This window comes from Macaca thibetana, chromosome 7 (assembly GCF_024542745.1).
Source record: "Macaca thibetana thibetana isolate TM-01 chromosome 7, ASM2454274v1, whole genome shotgun sequence".
Taxonomy (NCBI): domain Eukaryota; kingdom Metazoa; phylum Chordata; class Mammalia; order Primates; family Cercopithecidae; genus Macaca; species Macaca thibetana.
Genome location: NC_065584.1, coordinates 40,316,594 through 40,331,994, shown reverse-complemented (window position 1 = coordinate 40,331,994; position 15,401 = coordinate 40,316,594). Strand labels below are relative to the sequence as shown.

At 40.3% G+C, this 15,401-nt stretch overlaps 2 protein-coding genes across 2 annotated transcripts in view; one reads left to right on the top strand and one right to left on the bottom strand.

The window, feature by feature from the left end:
• Positions 1–15,401, bottom strand: part of ATP6V1D (ATPase H+ transporting V1 subunit D) — a 163,130-nt gene that overhangs the window by 18,859 nt on the left and 128,870 nt on the right. Inside the window, exon 2 of the mRNA XM_050797072.1 lies at positions 1,432–1,568. Coding sequence (XP_050653029.1) covers positions 1,432–1,472 — 41 coding nt within the window. The 5' untranslated portion in view covers positions 1,473–1,568. The remainder of the gene's footprint in view (positions 1–1,431; positions 1,569–15,401) is intronic.
• The window catches only part of EIF2S1 (eukaryotic translation initiation factor 2 subunit alpha), a 28,106-nt gene continuing 14,361 nt past the window's right edge, over positions 1,657–15,401 (top strand). The window contains exons 1-2 of the mRNA XM_050797063.1: positions 1,657–2,222; positions 6,494–6,735. Of these exons, the coding sequence (XP_050653020.1) occupies positions 6,495–6,735 (241 nt within the window). The 5' untranslated portion in view covers positions 1,657–2,222; position 6,494. The remainder of the gene's footprint in view (positions 2,223–6,493; positions 6,736–15,401) is intronic.

Sequence of the window (15,401 nt, the reverse complement as noted above, 5' to 3'; positions counted from 1 at the left end):
CCGGGATAGTCCCCATCTTTATTTCCCCACAACTAGCTTGCTGCCTACTTAGTGCGAACAAGCTATTAGAAAGTCAATAGGTGAAGGTAAAAAATTTAAAAACTTCATTTCATTAAGAGCTATGTAGTCACCCTGGCAGAGACAAATCTGGGCTTCAGGTTTGAATGTGACTTTTATTTTAAGCGTCCTCAGATTCTCTCAGAGAAAGGACAGAAAGAGGAAAAACAACAAAACACCCCCACAGAGATAGGACCACAATAAAAGGATCTAAATGTCAGGGTTAAAACTGATTTTCTGCTTCCTCACTGTAAAGAAAAAGGGAAAGCCAGGCGCGGTGGCTCCCACCTATAATCCCAGCCGCCAGGGAGGCTGAGGCGGGAGGATCGCTTGAGCCCAGGAGTTTGAGGCTGCAGTGAGCTATGATCACACCACTGCACTTCAGCCTGGGAGACAGAGCGAGACCCTGTCTCTTATTAAAACAAACAACAAACTAAATAAATAAAATTAAACAGGATGAGGAGGAGAAAGGGAGCGAGTTGTTGGGCACATTTGAGAAAACGTCAAAATTTTCTTTACAAACTAGCCAAAAACCTACAGTGATATGCCACTTTCCTGACAAAGAATTCAGGCCCCAAAAGAAAGGTAGCCCACAACTGAACGTATTCCCAAGCATGAGTTCTTTCAAGAAATATTTTTTTGTGGACCTTCTATGGATTGTTAAGACATTCTTTCCTCCTGGAGAGAGCCCACAGTCTAGTGGGAGAGAAAGACACATAAACAAATATCTACTTTACAATGTGATGACTGGTATTAACACAGGTCTTAACAAGGTGCAGCGGTGAGAGAGCAAAAGCTGTGCCTCAGAAACACAGGGATATCCTCTCACAGCCGGTGACATTTGGTGGGATCTTGGAAAATGAGTAAGGGGATCCAAGATCGAATCCGAGGACTATGCTAAGGCGATTCGATTCCATCCCCACTTTGGCTTAGGGACCTCTTCTATATCCTCAGTAAACGTCCCTTCTCAGAGCATTTATTAAAACCTCCTTGGCCTTTCCAGACGAATGTCTGGCTACATAAACTGTGAGCTCTGTGAGGGCAGAGGTGGCGACGGTTCAGTTATATAAATCCAGTGCCCGGCTCAGTAAGGGTATGTGGAATGGATGAATCCATTAATGAATAAAGACAGCGGGCCTCCACAAAAGCCCGCCGGCCGGGCGCCTTTTCCTACCCGCTGGGATCGCTTCATCCAGCCTGATTCACTCAGGAGGAATGTGCGAAGAGGCCGTCACGAAGCCTCGCCCTAGACTCAAGAAAAGAGCCTGGGAAAAGCTCAAGAAACAAGGACCCTCACTGTGGCCCAGGGTCTGAAGGGATCGCGCTCTGGGTTCCTAACCCTGTGAAAGCGGCTCATCCCATTCCTTTACTTACATTCTCGAGGGAAAGATTTCAATTCGGTCTTTGCCCGACATTCTGACGATAACTGTTCGGCTCGGGTCCCCGGCCGGGCAACCGAGGCTACAACAGCTCCAGAACTGGCCTCCACAGTGACTTCCTCTACAGGAGTCAGCTGGTTGTGTCACTTGACCCTCTCGTTGCTAAGCAGCAGCAGGGACACCCATTTTCACTTCCGCTTCCGGTTGTCAAGAGGAGGAAGGGGGAGGACAGAACAGAGGCGTTGCCCGGATGTCTAGGCGCGCGCACCGCGGAACCATCCCTCAATTCCGGTTCGCCTCCTCCCCATCCAGCTTCCCTGAGGCTGCGCAATACGCGGCACGTGCCAGGCCAAAGACTAGGAGCGAAGCGTGCACGCCTTGTTTCTCTCCACCTGTCGTCTCTGGTCACAGCGCCATCTCATGGTTAGCTGAAACTGTGAACGAGGATACATTCTTCAGGGGCAAGGAATCGGAGTCCTATGTCTTTCTCGCGCCTTGAATGTTACTTAGCTAAAGCTAAGATAGCGAGAAACCGTACTTTTCGGGTCCTTCCATGATCTACATTCGTCCTTGTTCTCGGAGGACCCAGACTCTATGGTTAATGATGAAGAGGGGTCTCTATTCGTTCAACGCTTGCGCAATACGAGGAGGTTCCGCATGCGCAGTCGGGTGACCGAAGCGCACGCTGAGGAGAATCGGCGGCCGGTGAGGGAGAAGCAAGTCTGGTCTCTCTGATTAAAGAAGGCGGCTCTGGTCTCCACTGCGGGAATCACACACATACCTCAGGTGACTAATCCCAAGCTCGGTTTCTCCAAGAACTCACTTTGGTTTGTGTCCAGTGACATGGGTGTTCGAGAGCGGGTAGGCCCCGGGCTAACACCTCCCTTTCCCGTCCCTGCGCGGGAAGTGGCTGGACAGCACCGCCGCCACCCGCGCTGTCGTGGGCCTCGTCGCCGGCTCCGTGTAGGTCATCCTGTGTTCCAGAGGCGTCGTTGTTCCAGCAGAGGAATCTCGTAAAGGAAAGTGGGCCGAGTGGATTGTACAGCCTCTACAATATGCCGAAAGTGAGAATGCCTTGACGATGGGGCGGCCTCGGGAGAACGTCGTGACACCCTAACTCTTACCCCCAGCTCAGGACGCTGAGCAGTTTGCTTTTTCCAGGTCTGAGAATTCCATCTTTTCTTCCGCCCCAACAGTTCTACCGAAATTTTCCCCTGCTTCTCAGTGGAAACCAAACTGGACTCTTACCTGAGAAACGTGTGGGACGGGCACCGTGTTGGAAAGAGCGGGGTCCGAGTAGTTTTTCATCTGATAATTGAATGAGTCACCCTTTGAATCAAAACTAAATGAGACTTGAGTTTATTACTGTTACTATCAGTTTGTTTTATGTTGGCGACAATGAGAATAGAACTGTGTTAAGCATATGTTAGGTTAACTATGCTAAGCATAACAGAAAGCCTAAGATAAGGAAATATTTTCGGGTTAAATACACAGTCATCCCTGGGTCTCTTTATCCACAAAATTTAGGCTTTTAAAATTTTTATTAAGCAAAAGACATGGTTTTTTCGAGAAAAAGTATAGCAGAGAAGTCTATATTTTCTCTCAATTGAGTTGTTATTCAAGGAAAAATCTCTGTGTCAGTAGTTTGGGGATGACTTACACCGAACTTTACTACCTATTCTCAGTTCATCTGGTGCCAAAAGATGTAGTTGTCTCATGCACAGTAATGTTTATAGAGATTTGGTGATAACTTTCTTTTTCAACTATAATGATGAAATAAAAGCTTTACTTATGTAGCACTCCTATACCAAGAACTACCATTCAGAGAGCATTCCTAATACGTGTTAGATCCAAATTAGAATTATCACGAGAGTTGTCCCCATCACATGTATTTTGGAAAGGAATGTGAACTTCTATATCCATTATAGCAGTTTGACCATGCACTGTTTTGAGAAAGAAGTTCTACCTACCATTTGTCCTGCAAAATAACTGACTAGCCAGGGTATTTGAAATTAGCCCGGAGTTTGGTTGATATATTCTGAAAGGTGGCTGATACTTTTACATCAGAACACATAAGAGTATTATAATGTGTTGTGATATTGAGGTTCTGTGGGTTAAAGACATTCTGGATTTGATGTCGATTATCTTAAGAAAGTATTATAATTTAGTATTTCTGTTCCTCCTTTTCCTGTTCATTGCTTCACTGTGCTCCTTTCATAGTACTTCATATTGTAATCATTTGCTTGCTAGTTTGTTTCCCACTCTATACTTAACTTAGGTAAGAGTCTTTTTTTTTTTTTTTTTTTTTTTTTTTTTGAGACAGAGCCTCTGTTGCCCAGGCTGGAGTGTAGTGGCACGATCTCAGCTCACTGTAGCCTCTGCCTCTGGGTTCAAGGGATTCTCCTGCCTCAGCCACCATAGTAGTGGGATTACAGGTGCCTACCACCACACCCAGCTAATTTTTGTATCTTTAGTAGAAATGGGGTTTCACCATGTTGACCAGGCTGGCCTCAAACTCCTGGCCTCAAGTGATCCACCCACCTCAGCCTCCCAAGGTGCTGGGATTACAGGTGTGAGCCACCGCGCCTGGCCTGGTAAGAGTCTTTCTTGTTGACACTTCTTGAGGACCAAATAAAATAAGTCAGAATGCTGTGAAAAAGATAAAGAGATGAAGTCACCTAGTGTGACTTCGATATTGCCAAATGTTTTTTTAAGTAAAAAATAATAATAATAAGTTATTAGCATTTCATTAGGCAGTATGTTGAAAGTTTATCAACCAATATGCAGGTTTTTGTGGTATGGATTCTTTTTGTACTTAACTTCCTGTCTTTGCTATGAATAACTTAACCATCAACAGTATTCCTTTACTTACCCTTTATGTTGCAAAGAGACTTGTGCCTCCTGAAGAAATAGTATTCATAGTCATATCCCTTCAGGATTCTTTTACACGATTGCCCGTGTTTTTTAACCATCAGATTAAGCCTTGCTTCCCCTAAAAGCGTCACCTTTACTATTTGGAGAAACTTGGTAAGTAAATATGGTTTTCACCTGTTAAATGTCTTAAAACTGTTCCGTACATTTCTGTAACATAGTTTATTTTGATGCCCAATTTGAAACTTTTTAGCTCTCAAATTTGATAACTTTACATGCACATATTCAACAACAGTTTCCCCACCACCCCCACCCCCACCCCTGAAAAGCCCTGTTTAAAAATGAAACAACCAGTCAGCTGTTTCTTGGTGGGTAGTTCTGGCCATTGAATGTCTACTTATCTTTGTTTGCTAAATCCCTATTTTGTAGGGATTTTGTATTCCCTACAAAGAAATACATCTCTGCTACTGTCATTAATATGCTGCTTTTTGTTGTTAAACCAATGAGTACTAATAGTTTGCACTTATTGGTGTCACATACTCTAGCACTGAATATATATATATATATATATATATTCATGTTGCTTTTAAAGTAAAATGTTTCTAATTGTAATATGTTTATGAATAGTTTTGAGAGAATATAGTCTTACTGATAAGAGGACAGACTCTGGGCCGGGTGCGGTAGCTCAAGCCTGTAATCCCAGCACTTTGGGGGGCCGAGACAGGCGGATCACGAGGTCAGGAGGTCGAGACCATCCTGGCTAACACGGCGAAACCCCATCTCTGCTAAAAATACAAAAAACTAGCCGGGCGTGGTGGCGGGCGCCTGTAGTCCCAGCTACTCCAGAGGCTGAGGCAAGAGAATGGCATAAACTCGAGAGGCAGAGCTTTCAGTGAGCTGAGATCAGGCCACTGCACTCCAGCCTGGGCGACAGAGCCAGACTCCGTCTCAAAAAAAAAAAAGAGGACAGACTCTGGATCCAAACTTCCTGGATTCAAATCCTGACTCATCACTTGTTAGCAGTATGTGAAAGAACAAGTAACTTAACCTGTGCTTCACTTTTTTAATCTAGAAAATGGGGAGAACTAGGGAGAAAGTTGTACCACAAGGAGATAGGCAGTGACCAGATCATATAGGATTCTGTAGGTAGTGAAAAGATATATAAGTCAGTAGCAAGCCACTGGGAAGATATAGGCAGGTGCCAATTAATAAGTTATTAATTTTCACAAAGTTTTCTTAGGCCTTTAAGTTATGTTACTACTTAAGTTTTGAGCAGTGACAACAGTGAAGGTTAACAGAAAAACATGGAAATCATCAGCCATGATTAGTTTGAGAGCTTCCTTTTTAAATGTGCTTCTACCCAGATTATGATTTCAGGCTTGTGGATCATAGAAGGAGTAGTGCTGAAAGTAGGTTGGGTGGATCAAAGGGAATAATTATAAATATCTTTAATGCTTGGAGGTTAAGAGAAACTTTAACTTTGTAGTAATGGAGATTAAAGCTATTCTCAAGATTAAGTATACCTATTCAATAAAAGAAAGGAATATTTGGGAGTATTGGGGATAAGAGAAGCTAGACATTTTGAATTCAAGGAAAAAAAATTATGAGAGGAGGAGGATGAATTTTAGTTTATTTTGTGATTAAGATTTTTTTAGTTTTTGTTGCTTTGACATGTGACACTAATTTGGGCTATAATAAATGACAATATATCATATGGTATATTGGTTAGGATTTAGGTAGAAAATCTTTCCTTTATATAGTGAGTGGTAGCATATACAATGTTTGCTAACTTCAGCGAAGAGTAGCTTTAGTTTTCTGATTAGTTATAATAGTGATGCTTCCCATCATTTGATATGCCTTAAAGTAGTATTTTACTCTTGAGGTATTCCTTTAATCCTTAGGTCTTGGAGTACTTTATAGATGGTCATTATTTTTTATGATTCCTCTGAAACTAATGGCAGAGAATCACCCAAGCATTACAAAAATGTTGAGCAAAGTAAAAATTAAAGCTTGGTTCCTGAACATTATCTGTTTTCTGGTACCACTTAAGTTTCAAAGGATGAGAAGACTAAGACTAATAACTATTTTTTTCTTCATCTTTTCTTTCAGTGGCAAGATGTGGAAATTGATTTTTTTTTTTTTCATCTTAACTGAACACTTATTTAATTCTTTTGTTTAAATTGCAGAATGCCGGGTCTAAGTTGTAGATTTTATCAACACAAATTTCCTGAGGTGGAAGATGTAGTGATGGTGAATGTCAGATCCATTGCTGAAATGGGGGCTTATGTCAGCTTGCTGGAATACAACAACATTGAAGGCATGATTCTTCTTAGTGAATTATCCAGAAGGCGTATCCGTTCTATCAACAAACTCATCCGAATTGGCAGGAATGAGTGTGTGGTTGTCATTAGGGTGGACAAAGAAAAAGGTAAGTGAGAAAAATATCTGTAATATAAATTTCAGATTTAAAATGGTTTAAAAATACATTTTTTGTAAATTGCATGCGGCAGCTTAGGGAAAAAAAGCTCTTTTTATACTTAAACCTCTTACATACAAAGTGGTTAGAAAACCATGTCAATTAGCTATTTAAACAAGATCTCTTAAGTTAATAGTAGTTTAATTAGTACATCCTAGGATTTTATGGATCAAATAACTTGAATTTTATTTCTAGTGTTTATCAGGATTTTGGTAATTGAATCATGGTAACCAAACTTAAAGAGAGTACTAGTTCATTTACATTGGTAGATCTGAATATGTTGGATGCCTTTTTTCTTGATTTAAAGCTAAAGTAGTAGTGAGATCTTTGGGTAAGCATGAAAATGGGGCAGATGGGTTTTACGAATATTTTATATGAGCCTTGAAGAAGCAATATACTATGTGTGTATATACACACCTGAAATCTAACATTGTATATCTTGCTGGTAATTAGAATGTTTGTGTCTACCAAATCCTGTGGTATCTTTCAGACAGTTTTGAATGACTATCCATTTTTTACTTATTGGATTCCTTTTCTGGACCCCATGTAAATCATCACCTTTGTGAATACTGTTTTTTAAAACATGGTATACAATACCATTAAGTAGGTTTTAATTTCAGCCATCTTACTATAATTTGTTAGGTGTTAGTTTTAGGTCATTAGTTACTATCATGTCTGAAGGGCTGCATATCAGTCACCTTGATTCAACTTATCCTTCTGAATCTCCTCAGCCGTCTAGTTTACTGATACTTTCTCACTTCTGCAAGTGATTAATTTTATACATACTGACTTTTTTTATTATTATTATAGCCTTAGATGATACATAGATTTTGAGGTTATCTTATGCCTTAGGTAGTGACTGCTACTTAGCACATGGATTGTTTTAAATGTTTTGCTGTGACTTAGCTATAGCCCCACCCAAAATTATTAAACTACTTTGAGACTATTTGTTAAACTTACGTAAGTCTTCACATCACTGTCCTAGTAGTACGTAAAATAGTGTCTAATCTTGTACTTCGGTTTGTTTTGTTTTTTTTTTTTTAAGAGTTGGGATCTTGCTCTGTCACCCAGGCTGCAGTGTAGTAGTGTGATCATAGGTCGCTGCAGCCTTGAACTCTGTTCAAGTGTTCCTCAAGCAGTCCTCCCAAGTAGCTGGAACTATATGCATGTGCCACCCTGCCCAGCTAACTTTCTTTGTAGAGATGGGGGTCTCACTATGTTGCCCAGGCTAGTCTTGAACTGGGCTCAAGTGATCCTCCTGCCTTGGCCTCACAAAGTACTGGGATGACAGGTGTGAGCCACTGTGCTCAGCCTTCTTTTTCTATTGTATGAAATATATACAAAAGGAGGAATCAAATATGTTTTTAGTTGCAATCAGAAAAAATATGGAATGGCATACTTGCTTACATACAGTAGATACATGTAAAGCTATTTCCATAGCATTTGTTTGTATGGCATTAACTAAAACCAGGAAATGACCAAAATGGGGACTGGTTAAATAAATCAGTACAAATGCATGCAATGCAATTTTATGCAGAATGAGATCTGAATATTCTGTATTCTGATATGGAAGATCTCTACGATAGGATGAGGAAAAGAGCAAAGTGCAAAACAGCCTGTAGAGAGAATTCATTTTACTAGAGAATTAGGTCCTGCTAGATAAGCCTTTCGACGTAAATGCCATAAACCCTGAACAAGTATGAAAAATAACTACCTAAAGACAATGAGAAGCAGCCAAAAGCAGGCCAAACTTGAAAATTTGAAGGTGAGTCGACACTTACAAGAAAGGATATGTTGGCCGGGCATGGTGGGTCAAGCCTGTAATCCCAGCACTTTGGGAGGCTGAGACGGGCGGATCACAAGGTCAGGAGATCGAGACCATCCTGGCTAACATGGTGAAACCCCATCTCTACTAAAAATACAAAAAAACTAGCCGGGCACGGTGGCGGGCACCTGTAGTCCCAGCTACTCGGGAGGCTGAGGCAGGAGAATGGCGTAAACCCGGGAGGCGGAACTTGCAGTGAGCTGAGATCCGGCCTGGGCGACAGAGCGAGACTCCGTCCCAAAAAAAAAAAAAAAAAAAAAAAAAAAAGGATATGTTTTCTGTTTTACACCTTTTTTTTTTTTTTGACCTAAGTACATGTTGAAGACAGCTTCAAGCTGGGCATTTAAGGTTCTGGCGGAAAACTTATGGTCTTATTGGCTTTAGAACTGGAGGCGAGAGTTCTTGACAACCATAGTAGATGGAAACTGGTGGTGGTAGTGGTGAGGGTTAGAGAAAGGAGGCAGGCACAAGGGGAGAGCCCCTAAGTCTGTGTATAAATTCTTCCCAAATCTCTGGTTTATCCCCGAACTACTGAAACACAGGGTGAACTCCAAGTAGCCTAATAAGGAAAAAATCTGAACAGATTTCAGTTGCTTACCATCTGGGGAGACAGAGCGTATAGTTTTGAGTTCAGATGCTGACTGCCTGCTAAAACAAAAAATCTGTATTCTTTTTTTTTGAGGGGGGAGAAGGGTAGGGGATGGAGTCCCGCTGTGTCGCCAGACTAGAGTGCGGTGGTGCGATCTCAGCTCACCGCAACCTCCGACTCCCTGGTTCAAGTGATTCTCCTGCCTTAGCCTCCGGAGTTGCTGGGATTACAGGCACGCACCAGCATGCGCAGTTAATTTTTGTGTTTTTGGTAGAGATGGGGTTTTACCATGTTGGCCAGGATGGTCTTGATCTCCTGACCTTGTGTTCTACCCGCCTTGACCTCCCAAAGTACTGAGATTACAGGCATGAGCCACCACCCCCAGCCAAAATCTATTCTGAAGAGGAACATACAGGAATCCAGAGTCTTTGCCACAGGTCCAGGATACAATGCAAAATTGCTAACTATACAAATAAATAGGAAAATATGACTCATACAGAAGAGAAAAGCAACCAATGGAGACTGACCCAGAGATGATCCAGGGGTTGGGACTACTAGACATGGATTTTAAGGCAGACATTATAAACTGCTCAAGCACATTAAGGAAATATGCTTGTAAAGAATGAACAAGGCCGGGCACGGTGACTCAAGCCTGTAATCCCAGCACTGTGGGAGGCCGAGGCGGGCGGATCACAAGGTCAGGAGATCAAGACCATCCTGGCTAACACGGTGAAACCCCGTCTCTACTAAAAATACAAAAAATTAGCCAGGCGTGGTGGCGGGCGCCTGTAGTCCCGGCTACTTGGAGAATGGCAGGAACCCGGGAGGCAGAGCTTACAGTGAGCCGAGATCGCGCCACTGCACTCCAGCCTGGGCAACAGAGTGAGACTCTGTCTCAAAAAAAAAAAAGAATGTACAAAGTGAAATCTCAGAGAAACTAGAAACTTCCACAAAGAACCACAGCCAAGTGTCACTTAATGACACGAATACATTCTGAGATAACGTATCATTAGGCAATTTTGTTGTGCAAGCTTCATAGAGTCTACTTAAACCTAGATGTGTAGCCTACTACACACCTAGGCTATATGGTATAGCCTATTGCTCCTAAGCTACAAACCTGTACAGCCTGTTACTGTATTGAATACTGTTGGCAGTTGACACAAAGGTATTTGTGTATCTAAACACAGAATACACAAAGGGTACAGTAAAAATACAGTAGAAAAGATTAAAAAATAGTATACCTATGTAGGGCACATACCGTGAATGGAGTTTGCAGGACTGAAAGTTGCTCTGGGTGAGTTAGTGAGTAAATGATGAGCAGGTGTGAAGGCCTAGGACATTACACTACTGTAGACTTTAGAAACACTGTACACTTAAGTAACACTAAATTTATAAAAACTAAATACGCTACATCACTAGGCAATAGGAATTTTGCAACTCCATTATAGTCTTATGGAACCACCATTGTATATGCAGTTCAGTGTTCAACAAAATATCATTATGCAGTGCATGACTAAATATAAATTCTAAGGCCAGGCACGGTGGCTCATGCCTGTAATCCCAGCACAGTACTTTGGGAGGCCAAGGCGGGTGGATCACTTGAGATCAAGAGTTCAAGACCAGCCTGGCCGACATGGCAAAAACCCATCTCTATCAAAAGTAAAAAAATTAGCCGGGTGTGGTGGCATGCACCTGTAATCCCAGCTACCTGGGAGTGTGAGGCAGGAGAATCGCTTGAACCTGGGAGGCGGAGGTTGCAGTGAGCTGAGATTGCGCCATTGCACTCCCGCTTGGGCAACAGAGTGAGACTCTTGTCTCAAAAAAAAAAAAAAAAAAAAAAATATATATATATATATATGTATGTATGTATATGAAATGAAAGAGGAGAGAGAACAGAAAATGGATTTGAAGAAATAATGGCTAACAGTTTCCCTTATTTGTTGGAGAAAAACACAAATTTACAAATTGAAGAAGCTCCACAACTCTTAAGCATGATAAATGTTATTAAGATCATATCCAGGTACATCAGACTATTAATACTGAAGAAAAAAGGTGAAGAGAAAAATCTTGAAAGTAGCCCAAGGAAAAGGATGTATTACCTACAGAAGAACAGTGATACAAATTACTATGGTGTTCATACTAGAAATAATGGAGGCCAGAGCATTGAATGATACCTTTAAAGCACTCAAACCAGAATTGTGTATCTAAAGGTAATACTCAACAATAAAAGTCAAAATGAAGACATTTTTAGGTAAATAGAAACTAAAGACGTGGCATGGTGGCTTGCACCTGTAATCCCAGCACTTTGGGAGGCCAAGGTGGGCATGTTACCTGAACTCACAAATTCAAGACCAGCTGGGGCAGTGGCAAAACCTCGTCTCTACAGGAAATACAAAAATTAGCTGGGCATGGTGGTGCGCCCTGTAGTCCCAGCTACTCGGGATGCTGAGGTAGGAGGATGGTTTGAGTCCAGGAGGCGGAGGCTGCAGTGAGCCAAGATCATGCCACTGCACTCCAGCCTGGGCGATAGAACCAGACCTTTTCTCAAAAAAAAAAGAAAAGAAAAAAAAGAGAGAGGTAAAGGAAGTTCTTTAAACTGAAGAGATGTGATGACCTGACATGGAAAATACATAGGTAAATGTAAAAGACTATTTTTGCCCTTCTTAGTTTCTTTAAAAATACATTTAACTATTTGTCTTATTTGTGCCTGTGGGATTGTAATCTACAGAGGTGACTGAGTGATGACACAGGCCAATGTCCTTGAAAACTTTTACTACTTATATTGCCTGAGAGAAGGGGGCCTAATATGCCATGCAGGGCCACATGGGGAAGCACCAGTTTTAGTCAGGAGTCACAAGGAACTAGGGGGAAAAGTAGGTCAGAGCTTTTATTGGAGTTTCTGCAGGAAAAGCAAAGCAGAGCAGCTTAAACGACTTGCATTTGCCTAGTTTGAATGCTTTTGGCAGACCTTGGGGCATAAGGACTGCCCTGCTTGTCTAATACCTGGCCCTTGACTTACAACAGGGAGAATTTTGACTTGGTGTGTGAGTTTATGGGCTCCAGATTGGCTGCTCTGCATAAGAAAGGCATGCTCCCAAGCAAGCCCTTTGCTGACTCCTCCCCACCTGATGGAGGGGCAGTCTCTCCACAAATATCAGAGCCTCAAGGATACAGAAAATAAGAAAATATTTAGTTACTCCTAATAATAAATATATAGTTAATACAGTTGGCTCTGTGATTAATGGATGCCAAATAGTTAAGTATAGAAGCTAAGAAAACAGAATACTGTTTAAAGCAGACTTAGTACACTTGACAACTTAATCACAAAGGCCAGGAGGTGTGGGGTAAATAGATCTATATGATTCTTAATGATTCTTACATTTTATGTGCAGTAGTAAAATTAACTCTAAAAAGTTAAGTATGTGTATTGTAAATTCTAGAATAACCATTAAATAAGCCAGTTGCAGTGGTCTGTGCTTGTAGTCACAGCTGTTTGGGAGGCTGAGGCGGGAGAGTCACTTGAAACCAGTTGTTCAAGACCAGCCCAGGCAACATAGTGAAACTCTCTCTCTAGAAATAAGTAAAATACAAAGATAGACTATTGTAAAAGCCAAAGATATATTAAAATGGAATTCTAGAAAACATTAACCTAAAAGAAAACTCAAAAGAACAAAACAAAAACCAGAAAGAACAAATAGAAAACAAATATCTAAAATGTAGGTATTCAGTTATTGATATAACTGAATTCATTTATATCAGTAATTAAATGTAAATCAAGTAAATATTCCAGCTAAAACACAGAGATTGTTAGGATGAATTAAAAAGCAAGACTCAATGATAATGCTGTCTACAAGAGACATACTTGGTTGAAAATAAATGGATATAAAAAGATATGCTATGCAGACAATACCTTAAGGAGACAGTGTCTCAATATTAGATAAAGTAGATTTAAAGACACAATATTTTCAGATTTAAACAGGGATATTTTGTAATGATAAAGGGTCAATTTGTTAGAAGGAAAACAACAGTCATCACTGTGCATGTGCCTAATAATAGAGTTCAAAATGTAAAGCAGAAATTGAAAGAATTCAAGAGAGAAATAGAAAAATCTATAATCATAGTTGGAAGTTTGAACAAGCTCTGAACAATTGATGAAACAATTAGATCACCAAAGACTTTGACTTGTTTGATACTTAGAACACTGCACCCAGAAAAGGCAAAATACACATTATTTTCAAGTGTGCATGACATTCACCAAGATAGACAAAAAGGTAAGCTATAATATTAATACAACTCTAAATAAATTTCAAAGGGTTGGAATACAAATATGTTCTGTAATCACGCTGGAACTAATTTTGAAATCAGTGTCATTATATATTGGGAGAGAAAAGTTTGTAATATTAAATAAGCCCTTCCAAATAATTCATATATTAAAGCCTTAGGGGAAAATTTATAGCTTTAATTACTTATATTAGAAAAGAAAAAAGATCTAAATCAGTTACCTAGACTTTCATTTTAGAAGATAAAAGAAGGGAAAGGTAAACTCTTAAGTAGAATAAAAGAAATAATAAGTATAAGATAATCAGTGAAATAGAGTATCAGAAAATCAGAGAACAGTAACAAAGTTAAAAACTTGCTTTTTGTTTTTTTAAAAAAGAGCAAAATTGATAAACCCCTAGTTAGGCTGATGAAGAAAAGGAAAGAGAACACAAATTACCAATCTCTGGAATGAGAACAGAGTTGTCACTGCAGATGCTACAGTCATTAAAAGGCTGATAAGGGAATATCATTTCCAATTTTATGCCAATCATCTCAACCAACAAATTAGGTGAAATTAGTGAATTCCTTGCAAAATTTTACTTACTGAAACTGACACAATTTAAAATAGAAATTTCGAGTGTCCTATATGTCAGAGAAATTGAATTTATTGTAAAAAACCTTTTCATCAAGAAAACTCGGTCCTGACCAGGCACAGTCGTTCATGTCTATAATTCCATCACTTTGGGAGGTTGAGGTGGGCAGATTGCTTGAGCCCAGGAGTTCAAGACCAGCCTGGAAACATGACAAAACCTTGTCTCTACAGAAAATAGAAAAATTACCCAGGTATGGTGTTGTGCACCTGTAGGTCAGTCCCAGAGAAGCTGAGGTTGGAGGATTGCTTCAGCCCAGGAGAACAAGTCTGCAGTAAGCCAAGATCATGCCACTACACTCCAACCTGGGTGACTAAGACCCTGTCTCAAAAAAAAAGAAAACTGTAGACCAGATGGTTAAATTGATGAGTTGTATCAGACATTTAAGGCAGAAATAATGAGTCATAATACAATTTCAGAAAGTTAAGGAGGTAGGCCAGGCACGGTGGCTCACACTTGTAATCCCAGCAATTTTGGATGCTGAGACAGGAGGATCGCTTGAGGTCAGGAGTTCAAGACCAGCCTGGCAATATAGGGAGACCCCATCTCTATAAAAATTTTTAAAAATTAGCTGGGTGTGGTGGTGTGTACCTGTAATGTAGTTCCAACTACTTGGGAGGCTGAGGTGGAAGGACGGCTTGAGCCCAGGAGTTTGAGGCTATAGTGAGCTGTGATCATACTGTTGTACTACAGCCTGAGCAACAGAGCAAGCCTGTGTCTCCCACAAAAAAAAGAAAAAATTGAGAAGGTGGGAACACTTCCAAAATACAGTCAGTACAGTCACATAGTGCTTAATGACAAGGATACATTCTGAAAAATGTCTCATCATGCAATTATCATAGAGTGTGCTGCTTACATAGACCTTGATAGTATAGCCCATACACACATGGGTTGTTTAGTATAGTCTGTTATTCCTAGGTTATAAACCTGTACAGTATGTTACTGTACTGATTAGGTAGTTGTAACACAATGGTAAATATTTATGTACCTAAACACAGAAAAGGTACAGTAAAAATACAGTATTATAATCTTACAGTACTACTGTTATATATGCAGTCCATTGTTTACTGAAATGTTATGCAGTGCATGACTAATTTTATGAGGCCGTCATAACCCTGATAAGAAAACCCGACAAAGACATGTTTTTGTGAAAAAGCAAATTACTGATCAAATATGTGATTAGCATAGATAAAACAATTAATAAAATATGTTTTTCAAATCCAACAATGTTTAAAAAGGATAATAAAGCATGACCAAGTGGAGTATATGGAATGCCAGTTTGGTTTAATAGTCA